Source organism: Eulemur rufifrons, chromosome 15 (assembly GCF_041146395.1).
Source record: "Eulemur rufifrons isolate Redbay chromosome 15, OSU_ERuf_1, whole genome shotgun sequence".
Lineage (NCBI taxonomy): Eukaryota > Metazoa > Chordata > Mammalia > Primates > Lemuridae > Eulemur > Eulemur rufifrons.
Window position 1 is genome coordinate 20,432,593 of NC_090997.1, and position 19,488 is coordinate 20,452,080.

Consider the following 19,488-nt stretch of genomic DNA (forward strand, 5'->3'; position numbering starts at 1 on the left):
CTGAGTGACGTCCTGACGTGTCTGTAAGTTATTTACCACGTCAGTAAACCCCCTCCCACTGAAAGACTTAGGGTCAAGTTTGTAGTAATCTGTGACAGGAGCCACGAGAAACTAAGACAAACTCTCACCTATTCCCTCCACTACCAAGCGATTATTTTGAAGCAAATTCCAGATACCATAGCACCTTTTCTATAAATAATTAAAAAATCACTCTGATTGTTAGTGGAGAAGAGACCACAGGGAAGTGAAGGTGCAGTTAGGGAGCCCCATGAGTCTGTCTGCTCCTCACCCCTGTCACTGTGAGGAGCTCCCTCTGAGAGCAGGGGGGCTCAGTGTGCCATAGCCCAGACCTCCCGGGGAGACCAGCATTATGGGCCCAGGGTGGGGCTGAAGCTAGAAATGGTTTCTAACCCAAGCACTCTGGCACGGTGACAAGCAGGGAAAATATGATTTTACTGTATTTATTTATATGTAATTCCCATGTATAGTCCATATCTGGGAAGCCCAGGCCTGAGTGGCACTGAGAGAACTGAGAGCAAAGCTCATGTCCAGGCCCCACACAGGGTTGGAGAGCACAGTGAGGATGGCCCTGTGCACCTGCAGGTAAGGGACAGCAGGGTCACCTGAGAGCAGAGGGTGGGTCTGTTGTGTTCTCTGTTGTGTCCACCTCCTAGGAACACTGAAGAGTCCACAGCCATAACAGCTGTTTGAAAATGAAAATGCATAAGAAAGAACCTGTCATTATCAGAAATGACTGTCCAAGGTAAGAAGAAAATTTTATTATGCTATTGTTTCCCAGGAGAGTAACTCTTTTCTAGTGCACACCTGAGAAGGTCAGATGTAAATTTCTGCACTTGCTTTTTTCATAGGCTATATGACAAATGTTACAGCATAATTTCTGGAGAAGTCAAACAAACCATATAATCTACATTTTCCTTTTGTACTAAGTTTTTAATTCCAAAAAGAGGCAGGTCAGGGACACACTGGAAATCTGATTTCATATCAGATCTGAATGAAAAGGAATAAATTTTAACTAAGTCAGCTCATAGGACTTTTATTATTTGATTAGCATGTATTAATAATTTTAAAAGTTTATTAGTTCCGCAATAGTCACAATCAGCAATTAGGCAAGCCCTTCATTGTTGCAAACTGTTAGAAGATTAGTCTTGCACGTGCTTCGCATCCATGCCTGCTTTACGGAAGCCTGAAAATCCTCTTGGCTAGTTCTAAACACTTTGCATCCATGGGAGGCTTCCTCTGGCTGCCAGGCTGCAGAAACTTCTTCACCGTGGGGAGGTTGCTGATTCTGGTTTTCAGGGCCTGCAATGCACAGATCACAGCCTCACAGTGCAGCCCAAAGACCAAACCAATTATTAGACAACCCACGGAATGTGAGCCCTGACACTCTACACACAGACCTCGTCCCCTCCTTCAGCACCGGGGTGGCGCTGGGAACAAACACCAATGAGAAATGAAGATACAAGGAGAAATGAAGATATGGGAAAACTGAGCTGGGAATGAAGATAGAAGATAGCAAAGGCAAACACTGGGGACACTCAGACCAATTTTCCCACTGATAGTGGGCACGGGGTGGGAGTGGGCAAGACTGTGTAGGGAAGGCCTGGGCAGAGAGGAACACAAGGTCTGACAGCAGGGACTGCAGTCCAGGGAGGGAAACCAGATGGAAAAGACCTTCCCAGACAGACTCAGTGTGGGAAGACAGGGGATCCCCCGGGGATGATGGGAATCCCAGAGAAATCAGGCACAGAGACTGCAATGGAATGAATCGGAGTTGGGGGGAGATGCTGGGTTCTGGGCCCTTTCATTCCAAAAGGTGAAATATTCTTGGGGTAGCACCCACCTGAAATTTCCATGCCATAGCAAGAATCTTATCATGCCTCAGAACCAGGCTCCCCTGGAAGCTCATTTGGGAGACCTGGGGGCAGTGCCAGCCTGGAGGAGGCTGGGGTCTGAATGTCACCAGTCCAAGGGCCCAGATACTACATTCCATCACAGGAGATGTGGGGCTGCCCCTCTGGGGGCTGTGAGATAGTGAAACTGATCACCTTCAGCAGAGGGAAGTTGGCGGTAAGGCCGGGGTGAAGCTCTTCCACGTTGTAGATAAGTTCAACCAGGTGAATGTCAGCCCGGCTCAGCCTGTTGCCAACAAGGTAGTCCTGTCCGTGGCTCTTTAACACCTGGGGAATTCGAGGCATCAGATCAGGGACACACGCACAGTCAGGCTGGGCACCTGCTTGTCCCTGAGCCTCTCCATCCTGACCCTCCCACTTCTGCATCCTCCTTGGCAGTTGTGAGACCCAGACCTTTCTCTACAGTCCCTGATTCATGAGCGAGAGTGAGAGGGGCTCTGCCCCCCGCTCCCCTCCTCGGGGGAAGCCCAGGCTCCCGTTTCCTCTGCTCATTCCCACAGCCCTGCAGAGTTCACACCTCCCACCCACACTGGCATCTTCCACATGTGCCCGGGTCTCAGCACCTGCTGCGGCGTGTTTCTGTCTGCCCCGCGCCCTAAAGCGCGCAGCCCTGATGTTCCAGGACTAGCTCTGCTCTCTGCTCTCTCTCTCTGCAGTCTCCCTTGACAGCCCTCTCCATCCAGGAGGACACTTCTCCTCCCTTCTTCTCTCCTCATTTCCTGGTCTGCATGCTGGGATCTGAAGTAAACCTGGGTGACCTTGAATTCATCCCTTGCCTTGCAGCCTTGGCTCTGACTCCTAACTTACACTGCATTGTAATTTGCAAGCTGAAGTGTCTAGGGGTGAACCGCACTGTTATCTGCAACTTACTTTGAAATGCGTTAAAAAAAAATCTTCCTCTCCACCCCACTGCTATCATCCCTCTTTAGATACCTCTCATCCATCCTGAAACACTGCAATATTCCTCTGATGGGCAGCTGGTCTCATGTCTCTCTACACATGGAGTCAGAATATTCTCTAATGTATGGATTTCATCTTGTTCCTTTCTAGAATAAATGCCGGTGTGCCTCAGAGGTTTGCACAACCCATGTTTTAATTAAGACCATGACTTTTTTTTTGAATAGTGAACTCTAGGTTTGGGTCTAGTAAACTGAAATTTGTTGGAAAATTATAATTTGGGTATAGGTGGTACAATTCTTCTTCACTGTCTATTTTTATAAAATGCCCTGAAAGTCAGAGTGCTGCCCTGGGGCTCAGGCACGCTCATTCAAAGTGAAGGTCACTGCCCACAAATGCCCAGGGACTATTTTTCTGTTGCCCTCCAAAACATTGAACAGCTTCACTTACTTTTTCAAAGGCAGGGAAATAGCGATTTGTTGTTTTCTCTTTGATCAAGGCAAGCTTGGCAGCTTTTTCCTCAGGTGGATGCCCGGGGAAAATAATGATCATTTCATTCAAATCTGCCATACCTTCTATATACATGTCAATCCTGAAAGACAAAAACAGCCTCACTGTCAACTCCCTCCTGCCTTAGATTTTATGGTTTAAAGACCTAAGAGCATCAGGTAGAGGGAAAGTAATTCACCTGCAGTGGGTACATTTCATATGTCAGTCAATTTGGCATGATTTTTACGTACATAAACAAACACCCTATTGGGGTGGATAGGTTTCTAAAATTTTTCTTATGCACATGTGACCAAATACAGGCTCAAAGAACATCAGTGCCTATCTGCAGTTACAGTCGTGAGAAAAATGGATGGATTCCCCGCAAGTAACCACCCATATCACATTGAATTTGCCATTTCTATTTTTGGTCATTCTGTTCTGTTCATGAACTCAGTGTGACTCAGGTGGCCAAAGACCTGCTGCCTCAGTGACCTCAACAGAGTCCCTGGCACACCCATCTCGGTCATGTTCCTCTTCCTCTCCCACCATTCTGCTCCTCCCAGGCACACGTCTCTGCCCCATGTTAGCAGGTCTTTCAACCGTCCCCCATAAACACCGTCCACAGCCCCCTCCAAGTGCTGCTGCCCTGCTCCAGCCGTGTCTGCATTTCTCCCGACCCCACGTGAACACCCTTCCCTGGTGCGATCCTGACACAGTTACCACCAGTGTGGACAGTAGGAGACCTTCTTTTCTTTTCTGTCAAACAGGGTTTTCCACAGTGCTTTTTGAAATAACAGCTTTATTGACATATATTCACATACTATAATTGTCACTCATTGAAAGTACACTACTCAGTGGATTTTGGTACATTCATAGAATTCTGCAAATCTCACAACATTCTAATTCCAGAACATTTTCATCACCCTGAAAAGAAAATCTGTACCCATTGGCAGTATTCTTCATGTCTCCCCACCCCGACCCCTGTAGCCCCAGGCAACCACTAATCTGCTTTCTGTCTCTATAGGTTTGAATATTCTGGACATTTTATACAAAAGAAATCCTACAAAATGTGGCCTTCTGTGTCTGTTTTTTTTTCTGCAACATAATGTCTTTAAGGTCAACCATGTTGAGCATACATCGGAACCTCACTCCTTTTCATGACCAAATAATGTCCCACTGGTTGCCTTTGGCATATTTTGTCCCTCCATTCATCTGTTGCTGGATACTGGGCTGTTACTACTTTTTTTAACTTTATGAATATTGATGGTCTTTTGTGTACAAGATTTTGTGTGGATGTATTTTCAATGCTATGGGTGATATACCTAGTAGAGAAATTCTTGGGTCATTAGTAAGTCTGTATTAAAATTTTGAGGAACTTCTAGCAGTTCCAACAAGGTGATATTTCGAGTCATAAAGTCCCATCACAAGAGGGAGGAGACCCCCGAGCATTGGTGGATTTGAATACATCTGGTTGCTTCATAAAATGTATCAAACTGTTAGGTAACCCCTGCATTTTGGGCACCAGGTTCTACAAACCCTTGTTAAGTGGACCAGTCCATAGAACTGGCTGACAACTTAGTTTCCTGGTCATTATCCTTAGAATTACTGGAACTCAAGATTGAGCTCCTTTGGGTCCTTTTCCCCAGACCTTTAACTATACACACTCCAACTTTGTATCCCTTGTACCTACCTGCTGGCGGGAACTCAGCTCCTAAAGGCCTGAGCACCTGGAACCAGGATTCCATCACCCTCCTGAGTTCATGGTTCACGAGTGTTTGGAAGCCTCTGTCACGGCACTGCACCCATGGGCTGCATCCTCTTGTATGATCACACTCGCCTGAACCCTCCCACGTTCCTCTTCCCTCACATCCACAGGACTCTGCCACCCTGGACCTCAGTGCCCAAGGCCCAGCCTGCTGCTGTCCTGACCCCCTGCATGGTCCTGCCCCCCTGCATGGTCCTGCCCCCCTGCATGGTCCTGCTCACTCGAGGCAGGACCTCAAGCGCTCCTGGGTCATCTGCTGGTGTGAGGACAGAAAATGTACCTACAGGGCTCTCTCCTTTAAGTCCTTCCCGTAGAGGTTGTGCTTGCTGGCGATGTAGTTGAGGATGGCTCTCGTCTGCACCAGCTCCATCCCATCAATCTCGACCAGTGGCACTTGCTGGAACATCAGACGCCCGTCTTTGGGAAGAAGGAAAGAAAAAGGAGAGGGTGGTGACTATGGGCCCTGCTCTTTTCAGGATGAAAAAATAATTGGTGAAATGAATGAAGACAAAATGTAAAACAAACAAATATTGTCTGGGACCCCAACAACTGAAAGAGCATCCCGCGACTAGCTTCCTGTAGTCCTTCTTTCTTTTATCAATTTTTCTTTTCTGTTTTATGCTTTTTATTTCCAATCGAGGTAAATGGTAGGTCCCTCATATTTTTTGTGTTGATATATCTTCATGGACATTTTAGGAAGAAATTGGGTGAGGTGATAACAGGGTGGCCAAGTGCATGTCATTTAAAATGGTAAGTTCCCAAAGTAAGTCTCCTGGTTTTCACGACATTTAAGGTAGTTTCTAAGAGAAGTTTCTATGCATGAGTCCCTTTCTGTGCTCTTCAAAGCTTACAATATAGCTAGATTGTCACCTTGTCAAACTGGTGAGAGAAAAGAACTCAGGATGGACCTATATCTACTGCTTTCCTATAATGCATGTCCTTGAGTGTCCTTGCATGCGGGGAGCTGTGTGGGACCCTGAGCCATCACAGCTCGATCATGGTGCAGACAGCATGAGAAAGCAAGGAGAGGGCATTTTCAAGGAGCTGGGGATGGTTCCTTTGGCAAATACTCGGTAAGGTCTGGCCCTTTTCAGCCCTGAGAGTTGCCAGACCTGCTCAAGGAGACACTCTCCTTCCATTTTAAGTACTTTTCTGCCTCTCCACCACCCCAAATCACACCCCCCAACAGGCATGGCCTGGTGTTAAGACTTCCCCATGTACCGTCTACTAGTTATCCTCACAGAGGCATTTAGATACTTGTTCTTACCATTTCTTAACTTATCCAGATCTTCCGGAGATGTTATATATTTCTCTTCAAACTGGAAGCAAAACAGTAAATGGGTTCTCATTAGTTCATCCCAAAGCACTATAGACTTTTACACTTGAATGGCCCCTGTCCAGAACATAACCTGGAGAAGGTGAGATTTCTGAGATTTGCAGGGAAACACACTAGTCTGGCCATGAGCATGTGGAAATGCGGATTAGACCCATGGAGAAAGGGGTACAGGGGGAGCACAGAGCTGCTCACTCTTCACAGCAGCTCCCCTCTCCTCCACCCGGACCCCACAGTGTTCATGTACGGTCATGATTTGGGAGGGGAAGTCGCTGGAGGGAAGGGACTGGGAAGTTCTTCTAGTTATGGTGCTCCAATGTCTCAGAAAATCCTGTGTTTCCAGGATAGATCAGAACAGAACCTGTGTGTCCCTGGCCTGGGGTGTGCTGTGGACCAATGGCCATCTAAGATTCTGCCATCAAGGGGTGTTTGCTGTAATTTAAATCATTCTTTACCATTGTATAGTTTAAAAGAGATTCTTAGTCATCAAAAGGTCAGGAAATTGGGGGTTTCTAATGTGCTCACTGCAACAGAGATTGTTGTGGATCTGTGATCACACATGATCATGATGTAGGTGCAGATATATGACAGAGGTATATAAGTGAGGACGTGTGTGTGTGTGTGCCAGCAATTAACCAAGCATCCCGTTCAAGACAATCAGAGGGATGGTGGGTGGTCACTGCAGGAGTTGGGATGGGGTTGGCCAGTGTGATGTTGCTGGACAGCCTGAGAGACTGGGTTGTACCCGTCAGCCTCTGGGTACCGGGAACCCAGAGCGCTGAGCGAGGGCCTCCAGTCAGGCCTGCCCCCCAGTCCCCTCAGTCAAGCTGGGATGGAGAGGAGGGAGCCTGGGTGCTCTAAGCCGTGCCCCTGCACCTGCTGTGCTGCACTCACCCTGCCCAGGGCTCTCACACACTCCTGGACGACTGTGAGAGCAGCATCTTCATTTGTAGGAAGAAAACAACCAGGAATGACACTCTGGATTTGTTGTGTGCTTGTGTCTTCATAAAATGAGGAAGGATCAGGCTAAAGTCCCACGTATGAACAAAGCAACGGAGAAAGTGCAATCCTGAGACTTCGGTCCACACGTTGCTCTGAGGCTGAAGGGACCACACAGGTTCCCTTCACAGGACGCCTCCTCACCCTGACAGCCTCCTTTCCTGCTCCTGCCTCAGGGACAAGATCTCCTGAGCCTGTCTCTGCCTCTCTCCCTCACACACACTTGCTGGGCCTCAGTCTGCACAGGCAAGTGTTTTTCCCAGGGACACCTGCAGAGGGCAGCGCTCCACACAGTCACACCCAGAAACCCACCAGCATGTCCTGTTCAGACACTGGGGCCTTGGAACACTGTGGAATGCTTGGGTGGTCTCCTAGAGGCCCCCACTCCTCATTTTAATCAACCACTTACTTGTCTGTGTTCTCAGAGACATGCAGCTTCCCTAGGGCAAGGGACCAAATCTGTCCTGTTCTCAGTCTACCCCGGGGCCTAGCACAGAGCCTGGCACTTCATAGGTGCTCAGCAAAATAATTGCTGAATGAGTTTACTCAGTCTAACAGGAAATTTGTTACAATCCACTCCCTCCTTCCACCCATTGTGCTTTATACTTTAACTTTAATTACATTTAGCTTCTCATATATTTTACCTTTTTATTATGGAAATTTATAGCACGTATAAAAATACATTTAACATCCAATGATCCACTGTGTTTCAGTCATCTAGCTTCGATAATTACCAACAGAAGCCAATTTGCTTTCCCTATATCCCCAAGCTCTCTCCCTCTCTTGTCATAATATAAAACAAATCTGGGGTATCATTTCATCTCATCCTAAATACTGGAATGTGTATGTCCAAAACATAGCAACTATTTTAAAAATAACAACCATATCATACCTAAAATCACACCTAAAATCACACACAAGTACACTGAATCATTAACAATAATTCTTTAATATCATCTAATATTTAATCAATATTCAAGTTTTTAATTGTGTTCTGCCACAAATTACATTTTATACTTTAAGTCCAAATTGAAATAAGGTCCACACATTATGGTTAATTGATGTTGCTTTTGAAAATATCTTTTAATTGTTTATGTGCTTTTGGAGAAATGGATTTCTTCCATTTTCATTTGGTCCAATCAGTCCATTTTTTTCTTAATAACTATGGATATTTTCACTGAAGGTAAAACTATTCATAGGTCATCTTGTACAGAAGTCTCCTGGCTTAGAAAAGGATTTTAATACAAATCATTTTAGATATGACTTAAGTTGACCTAAATCCCAACCTACCTCTACTCCAGCTGCAGCCAAGAGCCACCGGATGGACTCCATTCTGCCCCGTCCATCGAAGTAGTGAAGCTTGGGCTTTCCCGCCATAATAGCAGTCTCTTGCTTTCTATAAACAGAAATAAATGTATGAATGAACGGATTCACAGAAACCAAATGTACTTTAGGATGAATACTTGAACAGCACCAGTAACACAGGAGTGTCTGCCTTCCTCATGGCAGGGTTGGAGGAGTCCCTGGAAGATTTCCTTGGCCCAAATTCTGACCCATCAGTACCCACTGCTGTACAAATGCACCAGACCAGTCTCATGTTGCCATTTGTCCTTAATTTGAGAACCTAAATAGGGCAGCCTGGATCCCACACAGGGGAAGGCCCTGGGAGCCTGGGAAGGACCTTTAAACCAGAGGACCTCACTGACAGGGAGGAGCAGGAGGGGGCAGAGTCAGTCTTCAGCTCTGGGTGTTACGCTGCTCTCGCTCACAAGCAGAACTGGGGCTTAGTCTTGTCCTGACTGGAGTCAAAACCTAAGTTTTCTCTGCAGAAGTAGGTGTTCATTTCTTTTTTCTATGGCATTTCTATGTTTTCTCACTTTGGGATGAATTTTATTTCACAGTTGCAAAACAGTGTAGTTGCTCCATTAAGTTTATATTATAAGAAAGGAACCAACACTGGTTTAGTATTTACCACATAATATGCAATTTCTAATATTTATCCACATTTATTTGTCATAAAAATATTTCATATTGATTCCGTCATTATTCAAAGTTTACGGTTGAGTTTATTAATATCTTCAGAGACTATGTTACACAGTTTTTATTTGACACCAAAGTCTTGGAGTTTCTTTATACCAGTGTTTTGAAAACTTTGGGTCTTCACATAGTAGTGGGTTGTACAATTAACACAGTGGGCTCTGACTAGCATTTTAAAGTTGCACGTCATAGAAAATATCAGCGTGTATCAGGTGCCAAGGGGAAATTTTTTTGCGTGTGTGGAACATTAATTTACGTTGTGTGCAAATGAGTGCACATATATGTCTGTGTGCTCTGGGTGGTTGTACGACGTAAGAAACACATGTGCCTGGGACTAGTCAAAAAAGTTTGACAGTTGTTGCTCTAGTCTGCACTATTGACATTTTGGGGTGGGTAATTCTTGCTGTGAGGCTCTGTCCTGTGCACCGGGGGATACTACAAAGCAGCGTCCCTGGCTTCCACCCACTGGTAGCATAGTGTTGTGACATCATGACAACCAGACACATGTCCATACATTGTCAGATGTCCCTGGGGACAAAATCAGCCCTGGCTGAGAACCACTGCTCCATTGCAAGGTGGTTGGAGAGTAGCACGTAGATGGGAGCCAGCGGAATCACCTCCCACAGAGACCAGGCCAGTTCAGCAATGGCGTCCAGCAAGCGTTAGCAGTGGTGTGACAAGAGCACAGGATTCATTAAAGCAAGGATGTAATGACCTAGACTTAGTGAGGGACAACTTCAGTCTCATTTTTGGTCATCAGACCTCTGATCAGAAAACATTTTAAAATGTTTTTGCAAGATTTTATGGTTATTGAATTTTTAGCACAGATACATTTTTCTTCACACAATAGTTATAATTCTAAAAAGGCATGTGAAATTTGAATTTTTATATGTTGAAATAATTTAAATGTTCCAGGAGAAACTTTTTTTTTTCTTTCTTTGACATGTTTTTTCTGGGTTACATGTAAATGTATATATCTCTTGTTTTGGAAACTTTCACTCACACTTCCTAACTAACACCTGCTGAGCAGTTTCCATGTCCAGCCATGGCCGTCATGGACACTCATGCTGGTAGGGAAGGTACGAGTTTGATTTGGTCGCTGCCTCCAAAGGAGTTTAAATCTAGTCAGAACAACAGGCTTGTGGACAACTGACAGAGCAGAATGCGCCCAGCAGAGCCTTCACTTAACAGGTTCCTGGGAATTCCAACCAAAGTCATGATTTTCTTCGCCAAGCAAGTCAGAGCAAGGGCTGCCGGGCTGGGAAACCTGAGGACCTGCCCCTGCCCACGTGGCTCCTACCATCCAGGGTGGCATCGTCCAGGCTCAGCAACTGTTTTTATCTCTCAAATGTCTGCTTTCTACTCTTAGGTTAGGGTCACTCCTTGGAGTTGTCCAAAAATCTGTTTATGGCATATTTAAAAGTGCTTTTTTTAAATTACTATTTCAATTTTTTCTTCCTTGGGCACTATTTTTTTTCCCTATGAGTTTTGTTTTGCCCTGCAAAGGTTCAATGCTAATGTGACGTTTCACAGAGTCTCTGTGAGATTCTGAAGATTTCCTGTATAAGATCTTCATTTTATTAATTTTTTTAAGTTGGCAATTATTGAGGGGCACTACTGACTCTCATCGTGTTACATCCTACTGGGTTGACTTCATGTGTCTTACAAATACTAAGTATACATTCTACTGATATGTGTAGAACACCCTCCAGTTATGTCCAGGGGGGTTGTAGAGCTAGAGGAGTCTGAGAATTCACCCCTTTCTCCAAGTGTATGATGATGTGATGAATACATTGAACGCCAGAGAGAGCGCATGAGATCTGCTAGCTAGCTAGTTAGTGACAAAGTCTGGATTAGAACCGAGGTCTTCGGACATTCAGACTAGCTTCTTCCTGTCAAATCTTATTACTGAATTTTCACAACCTGCAGAAGATAGCATTTTTATGTGCCCCCTCCCCGTCAGGAGCTCTCAGGAAGCAGAGAAGTTGTCATAGTCTATATGCACGGGACACTGCTCAAAATTCTCTCCTGCTTCACAGGATGGGACACAGCTAAATCAAGAGCCATATTTTTTTGTTTTTTCTTTCTTTATTTTTTTTTAGCTTTTCCCTTATAGGGGTCATCATTTTAGAATACACTGGTATAGAGTAATTAAATAACAAACTAGTATGATGGTAACAAAATAACCAATCCTGATAATGAAATCCACCACTCTGCTGTTGAATCAGTATTTGTCAAAGCAATGGAACTTGCCCACATATCACAAACATAAAGACTGCGCAAAATAACAAAACAAAACAGGGTGTCCCCAAAATCGCCATACTTAGGGAAAATGGGAAATTGTAGCTAAATGTACCTTTATTTACAAAATATTTCTTACAAAATTTTACAAAATTCTTCCTTTGTATACATTTAGCTATAATTTCCCATTTTTCCTATGTATGGCAACTTTGAGGACACCCTGTGGAGTGTCTTACCAGGATAGCCAAGGGGAACGTTTAATTTGGCAGTAGAAGGAATTTGCAAATGCTCTGTTAGACTAGAAACAAGACGGCTCAAGAGAAGGGCATCATTATGCTCAACTTCCTGTTTCTCTAAGATGCAAGTCCACCACAGTTGCTGTACTGTCCTATACCTGTAGATTCATTTGCAAGTTTGAGACTTTCAACCCTGCTCAGCCTTTGGTCCCACAAACATTGAAGAAGTAACAGAAGGAGGAGGAAGAAGAGGATGAGGGGGTGAAGAATGATGAAGGGAAGGAGGAAAGAGGAAGGAGAAAGAGGAGGAGGAGGAAAAGGGGAAATAGCACACTACTTGGTGTCCAGTCACACAGTATTAATAACTCATGTGAACAATAAGCTCAGGTATGTAAAATCGATTCTGGACATGTAAATTTAGATCCTAATCAGCAGGCATTGATGATTGGTTTCCCACCTGGAGGGGCGGGTTTAGAGGCAGGAGAGGCATGCAAACACCCAGGTACATTTTCTTTACATTGCTCAAGTGGGACCCCAAATGGGTGACCCTGCCAAATGTAAATCTAGTATTGTTGCGTGCTGGCTCCTGTATGAAAACACTACTACACGCTTTTTAACTGCTTAAACAAATTGAGTGTACACTGCGACAATTGCATGGTGGCATTTTCAGATTGCCAGTACTGTTGTCACTCTCACTTTTCTCACACCATCAAAGTCACTGCCCTTGTTTTCTAAATTCCTGAACCTTATTTTTTATTTAAAGCCATGTCCTTCATGAACTACTAAGCAATGCTTGAATTGTCTCCTGAGCACACTAAGAAGGCACAATAAGAACATAAAGTACCCACACAAAGTAACACATTGAAACATGCTCTCCTAGTGAAGGAGACACGAGAACATTTTAGGAAGGTTCTTAAGGTCAGTACTAACCTAATGAAGTCCTGGCTGCGTCTCTGCTGAGCTCCTCCAGGCCAGCTCCTGAGCTGTGTGCCAGCAGCTTAAATGTTGGGACACTCCTGCCCGCTGAACTGGGCGGGCCCAATAGGGAACAGCCACCCCCACAGGGTTGAAGGCTCCAGAGTTCCGTGCTGGACTAGAAAGCATGACAGTCAACAGTGTTTCATTTCAAGGCTATCCAAAAATGCACAATAAGGGATTTCAGATCTATTTGGCTGCCTCAGAAGGTCCCAGGGCACCAGGCTTGTTTGAACACTGTTTAAGGAGGATCTCATTAAATAGGCTGCAGGTTTAGGGCAGATGAGAAACCTTGTGGGGGGAGGAGGAGAGTGGCATAAGAGGGTGTTGTCAGGAAAGGGGACTTGAGAGAGAGAATGGGGAGACTGAACGTATGTTTAGAAAAAGCACTCAATGATGAATGCTGTTGCAAAATTCTGTAGGCTGAAGAATCTAGCAGAGTTGTCCTAGCCCTGGGTGGGAAAACCTCAGCTGCATTTCCTGGGGTCACTGGCTGATCCTTCTCTATGGGAACATGTTGGCCTTTCTCTGTAGCCCAAGGCCCTTGATGCACCATTTCTTCTGCCCGGAACATGCTCTTCTCCCCTCCTCACAGGCATCCCGTCGTTCCTCTGTCCTATCACTCTTCCCACATTCTGTGTTCAACGTCTGCGTTTCCCCTGCTCAGCGTGAGCTCTGAGGGCAGGGCTCCCCGGTCCCTGTGGCTGACCGCAGTGCCCAGCATATGGCAGGGGCTCAATGCGTATCTGTGATTTCTGTATTTCTAATGGAAATTGTCTAACATACAAACTTAGAAAGAACTGTGCAATGAGCTTGATGTACACATCACCTTGGTTCAACTACCATCAGCAGTATTGGAAGCAAACCCCAGACTTTGTCTTATTTCATCAATAAGTAATTTAATGTGTATCTTTGAAACCTTTTTTTGGAAATATTTACATTACAGAAAAATTGCAAAACTGGTACAGAGTTTCCAAATACCCTTCGCCCAGTGTCCTCTAATGCTAACATCTTACATAACCATAATTTTAGTACAAGGATCAAAAGCAGGAATTTATCACTTATATAATGCTATTAACTAACTCTAGCCCTCACTTGTATTTCACTAGTTTTTCAAGCAATGCCCTTTTTCTAATTCAAGATAATCCCACAGCGTATTTTTTTTCCCCCAGGCAGTGTCTTGCTCTGTCACCCAGGCTGGAGTGCAATGACAAGATCATAGCTCCCTGCAGCCTCCAACTCCTGGGTTCAAGCAATCCTGCCTTTTCCACCTCCCAAAGTGCTGGGGTTACAGGCTGAGCCACCACGCCCAGCCCCAACACTGCCTTTAGTTGTTATGTCTCCTTAGTCCCCTCAATCTGTGACAGTTCCTCAGTCTTTCCTTGTCTTTCATGACCATGGCACTTTTGAAGATTCTTGGTCAGATATTTTGTGGAATGTACCTCAGTTTTGGTGTATCTAATGTTTTCCCTAATTGGGTTGAGTTTATGCATTTTTTGCAAAGCATCACAGGAGTCATACTGTTCCTGTCTCAGGACACCATTTCCACAAAGAATATCACACCCGAGACATAGTATGTCTTATTAATGGTGATGTGAACCTTGATCCCTTGAGTAAAGTAGTGTCTGCCAGGTTTGTCCACTGTAATGTCACTCTTTATCCCTTTGGAATTAATAAATATCTATGGGAGATACTTTATGACTATGCAAATACTCTGTTTCAGAATAAGTTTCCACCCTCTAACTTTAGTCTCCACTATGGATCTTGTCTGCAGCAAACACTACCTTCATGTTTGTCTAACGGTGATTTTCTATTTCCCTCATCCCATCTACATTTAATAATTGGAATTCTTCTTTAAGGAACACCTACCCCTTCTCCTTCCTTCTCTCCACACTCGGCCCTTGTGTGTCTATCCATCTATCTGTCTCTCTCTTCATCTAATCATTTAATTACTGACTTCTAGCAGTATGGAGTTATGGATATTTTATTCTAACAATTACACTCTAACACTATCCATATATATTCTTTCTTACTCACACTGCTCCAGCTTTGGCCTGTGGGAGCTCCTTCAGGTTGGTCTTTGTATCTTTTGTGACAAGCCCCCTCTTTTTGTGAGCATTTCCAGAGATTTCCTTGGCCAAAGATGTTCCAGGCTTTTCTTGTATTTTCTCTGCCCCAGCCCTTAAGTCAGCCATTTCTCCAAAGATCCTTGTTTCCTTCTATTGGGGAAGGTATTTCAAAACTAGGATCTAGGCACTGTGTGTGTGCACTGCTTCTGGGATTTTAATGTTCCCAGGCCCTCCCCAGTGGTCAATGTATGTATGTATGTTAACGTAAACACACACACACAGATACAGATATACATATACACATACATAGACATTTTAAACCTTTTTCTCTGACAAGTGAGAAACCTTGCTCTGATTATCTAAAATATACAGTATTTACAGATTTGTTCAATCCCAGTACACATAAAATAGTTGCAGAACTGCTAATGTGTACCTGTATAAGAAACAAATTTAATAACAAGAGTATAGTGTTCTCCTCACCTTTTACATAGTTTTTTCCCTTGAGTCAGAGATATATTTATAAGATCAGTACTTATTTACTTTCTTGTCACTCTCCTGACTTGGCAAATTAAAAGCAGTTCCTGATGTAACCATAGGCTACTTATCATTTCAGTAAATCCCCTCCCAAGGAAAGGGGTAGTGCCAACTTACAGAAAAGCTACTCCCACACATTTCAGGGCCAGGGATCCGTACTAGATTGGAAGAAAAATGCCAAGTCATCTTCTTGGCACAAAAGACCTGGTTAATATGTTCCTTTTCAAGGTTGGCAATAAATGTTGAAACAAGAAGAATCAGCTATTAATTGATTTTGCTTTCTCTGCAAGGCCGTAGAAGCTGGCTTTTTATCTTTTTATTTTTAATTATTATGGCTACATTGTTATAGGGTACATGTGAGGTTTTGATATAGGCATACAATGTGAATTAATAAAATCAGGGGAATTTGAGTACTCATCACCTCAGGCATTTATCATTTCTTTGTGTTAGGCACATTCCAATTCCACCCTTTCAGTTATTTTAAAGTGTACCCTAACTTATTGTTGATTACAGTCACTTTGCTGTGCTGTCAAACATTGTTCATTCTATCTAACTATATTTTGCACCCATTAACCATCCCCACTCCATCTCCCCCTCTCTGCTACCCTTCCCAGCCTCTGATAAGCATCATTCTACTCTCTGTCGCCATGAGATCAATTGTGTTTAATATTTAGCCCCCACGTACATGTGAGAACATGCAAGATTTGTCTTTCTGTGCTTGGCTTATTTCATTCAATAGAATGTTCTCCAGTTCCATCCATGTTGTTGTAAATGGTAGGATTTCATTCTTTTTTGTGGCTATATCATATTCCATTGTGTATATAGACCACAATTTCTTCATTCATTCATCCATTGATGGACACTTAGGTTGATTCCAAATCTTGACTAATGTAGATAGCGCTTCAATGCACATAGGAGGGCAGATATCTTTTCAATATATGAAATTCCCATCCTTCGGATATATACCTAGCAGTGGGATTGCTGGGTCATATGGTAGTTCTATTTGTAGTGTTTGGAGGAAATTCCACACTGTTCTCCATAGTGGTTGCACTGATTTAGATTCCCACCAACAGTGTGCGAGGGTTCCCCTTTCTCCACATCCTCTCTAACATCATTATTGCCTGTCTGTTTGATAAGAGCCATTTTAACTGGGGTGTGAGGATGTCTTATTGTAGTTTTGATTTGCTTTTCTCTGATGACTAATGATGTTGAACATTTTTTCATATACCTGTTGGCCATTTGTATGTCTTCTTTTGAGAAATGTCTACCCAGATCCTTTGCTCATTTTTTAATAGGATCGAGTTTTTTTCCCATTGAGTTGTTGGAGGTACTTATATATTCTACTTAATCTCTTGTCAGATGGGTAGTTTGCAAATATTTTCTTCCATTCCATGGGTTGTCTCTTCACTTTCTTGAACGTTTCCTTTGCTGTGCAGAAGCTTTTTAGCTTGATGTGGTCCCATTTGTCTAATTTTGCTTTGGTTGCCTGTGTTTGGGGGTATTACTCAAGAAGGCCTTGCCCAGAACGATGTCCTAAACCATTTCCACAAAGTTTTATTTTACCAGTTTCATAGTTTCAGATCTTAGATTAAAGTCTTTAATCCATTTTGATTTGATTTTTGCACATGGTGAGAGATAAGGGTCTAGTTTCAGTCTTCTGCATATGGATATCCAGTTTTGCCAGCACCATTTATTGAAGAGGCAGAGACTGGCTTTTTAAAGCCACTTACTAGAGGGTTTTCATGACTTGAACACAAGAACTAAGGCAGATGACAAACCTCTACTGTGGGCATACGTAGCCAGGAGGTGATGTCTGTAAAGGACAAGCTGATGACATTCTGGAAGACTTTCCTTATTGGGTTCCTAGAGAAAATATAGGACACCAGTTAAATGGGAATTTCAGGCAATTAATTATTAATAATTTTTAGTTTAATTGTGTTCTAGACAGTCCATGTAACATAATTATACTAAAATCTTTATAATTATGTACCTGAAATTCACATTTACCTGGTATCCCCTGTTTTATCTGCCAAATCTTGCAATGACATTTGCATGCTTTCTCCTCCTCTGCCGTCCTCACATTATTCTTCCTGGCCTTTGGGCCTTTGTGTCTTGCCTTTGTCCTGAATGGAATACTCTGCTTTCACCTATTAGTGTATTTTCTCTATGTAGCTTTCCTTATATTGCTTTGACATCATGTACTTAATATCAGTTTCCCACATAGACTTTGAGCTCCTGGGGCAGAGCTTCCAACTGTGTGAGTCAAGTTCTCATAGCCTGCACAAAGCCTGGCCATAGTAAGAGCTCAGTAAATAAGATCCAATGGAAACGTTCTAGCAAATACAAAAGTAGAGAAAATAATATAACAAAAGCCAAACTACTCTCACCCTATCTCAACAATTGTCAATAATCTTTGTTCCTCTATACCATGTAGAGGATAAAGTTGTGTTGGCCCCCAAGAAAGACAGGTCCATGTCCAAATCCCTGGATCTTGTGAATGTGATCTTATTTGGGAAAAGGGTGTTTGCAGATGTATTAAGTTAAAGAACTTGGGATGAGATCATCTTGGATTATGTAGATGGGCCCCAAACTGAATGACAAGTTGTCCTGATAACACAGAGAAGAAAAGATGTAGCAGCAGGAGCTGTGAGCTGGCTGTTTCCTTAACGCTGAACGGGTGTGGAGGGAGGAAACCCAAGTCCGACCTGGCGGAAAGCCGCCTGGTCAGCAGCCCGAGAGGTTGCAATAAACAGCCATGTCTCCAGTGATTGCAGTCATGTAGGAGGCCTGGGAATGTTCTTTGAACAGAGCATTCTCAAAATACAGAGAATGGGGAATAAACAGCCATCTGTTTCCTGCCCTTGAGTTCCCTCGTTCCCTCTTGAGTTGTACGAATAAAAGCAATGTGTGCACCAAGGACGGGCTCTTTGCTTTTAGAGCACCCATTTATCCTGATAATTGGCTACTCTGTCTTCATTTTTGCGGAGCTGCTTGGTTCCGGGATCCGTGTGCTAAGCTGCACTAGCAAAAAGGCACAGACACTCAGAGAGTGAGGTGCTAGAAGACAGAGGCAGATATTAGAGTGATGGGGACAGAATCCATGGGAGTCAAGAAATGCCAAGAGTGACCAGAAGCTGAAAGAGGCAGGGAAGGATTCTTCCCTAGAGCTTGCAGAGGAATGTGGCCCTACTGACACCTCAACTTCAAATTTCTGGCCTTCAGAAGTATAAGAGAATACACTTATATTGTTTCAAGCCACCTGCTTTGTAGTAACCTGTGACAGGAGCCATGAGAAACTAAGACAAAATCCCACCTATTCCCTCCACTGGGATTACCTTGAAGCAAATTCCAGATGCCATAGCACCTTGTCTATAAATAATAATATTTACCTCTGGAAAGTAACCATTTCTTCTTTAGACATGGTAACATTAAAATTTTGAAATTCCTTAATTTTATTTAATATTCAGCATTCTAATCTACCTAAGAGTCCCATGCAGATGTCTTTGCAGTAGGTTTATTTTCCTCAGCATCCCAGCAAGGTCCGTACATAGCATTTGAGTGATGTGAATAAATGTGCTTTGTAGAAATGGAGTCACACCAAGTGAGTGGGGCTTTGTGAGCTCTCCAAGCCCAGACTCGGGTCCTAGGTCCTGGAGGTGTACATGGAGCTGTGCAGGTGTCACAGCCGTTGGTGATGCAGCCCTGGGGACCCAGCAGGCCATGCCCCACCCCGAGAGCTGACAGGACAGGAGCAGACACAGTGGCCCCCGGCTGTTGACAGAGCCTTCCAGGGCTCTGTGGAGGGCAGAGGAGAGGCCACGAGGTGGGCAGGGAAGTGTGGCCAGGTGGGAAGGAGCTTGCCAGGCAGGGCTGGCCACTGTGCCCAGGCAGGAAGGCCAGAGGCCCCGCCATGCTCTGGGGGTGATGGCTGGAGATCAGGGGGTGAGGAGGCCAGTAGACCCGTTCTGCTTGCAATGGGGAC

At 44.1% G+C, this 19,488-nt stretch overlaps 1 protein-coding gene across 1 annotated transcript; it reads right to left on the reverse strand.

The window, feature by feature from the left end:
• Window positions 1-1,038: 1,038 nt before the first annotated feature.
• LOC138395025 (glutathione S-transferase A1-like) lies at window positions 1,039-12,940 on the reverse strand. The gene is made up of 7 exons (XM_069487286.1): window positions 12,859-12,940; window positions 8,705-8,810; window positions 6,350-6,401; window positions 5,367-5,499; window positions 3,279-3,420; window positions 2,067-2,198; window positions 1,039-1,320 (listed from the first exon to the last, which is right to left on the reverse strand). The coding sequence occupies exons 2-7, from the start codon at window positions 8,789-8,791 to the stop codon at window positions 1,195-1,197; spliced, it is 672 nt and encodes a 223-aa protein (XP_069343387.1). The 5' UTR covers window positions 8,792-8,810; window positions 12,859-12,940; the 3' UTR covers window positions 1,039-1,194.
• Window positions 12,941-19,488: the final 6,548 nt, after the last annotated feature.

Excerpts from the sequence above, each read along its gene's own strand:
- LOC138395025 (XM_069487286.1), bottom strand. The coding sequence starts at position 8,791 with ATGGCGGGAAAGCCCAAGCTTCACTACTTCGATGGACGGGGCAGAATG. Across the intron at positions 6,402-8,704 it reads TGGCTGCAGCTGGAGTAGAG|TTTGAAGAGAAATATATAAC; the intron begins GTAGGTTGGGAT and ends TTTTGCTTCCAG. Across the intron at positions 1,321-2,066 it reads CCAACTTCCCTCTGCTGAAG|GCCCTGAAAACCAGAATCAG; the intron begins GTGATCAGTTTC and ends TGTGCATTGCAG.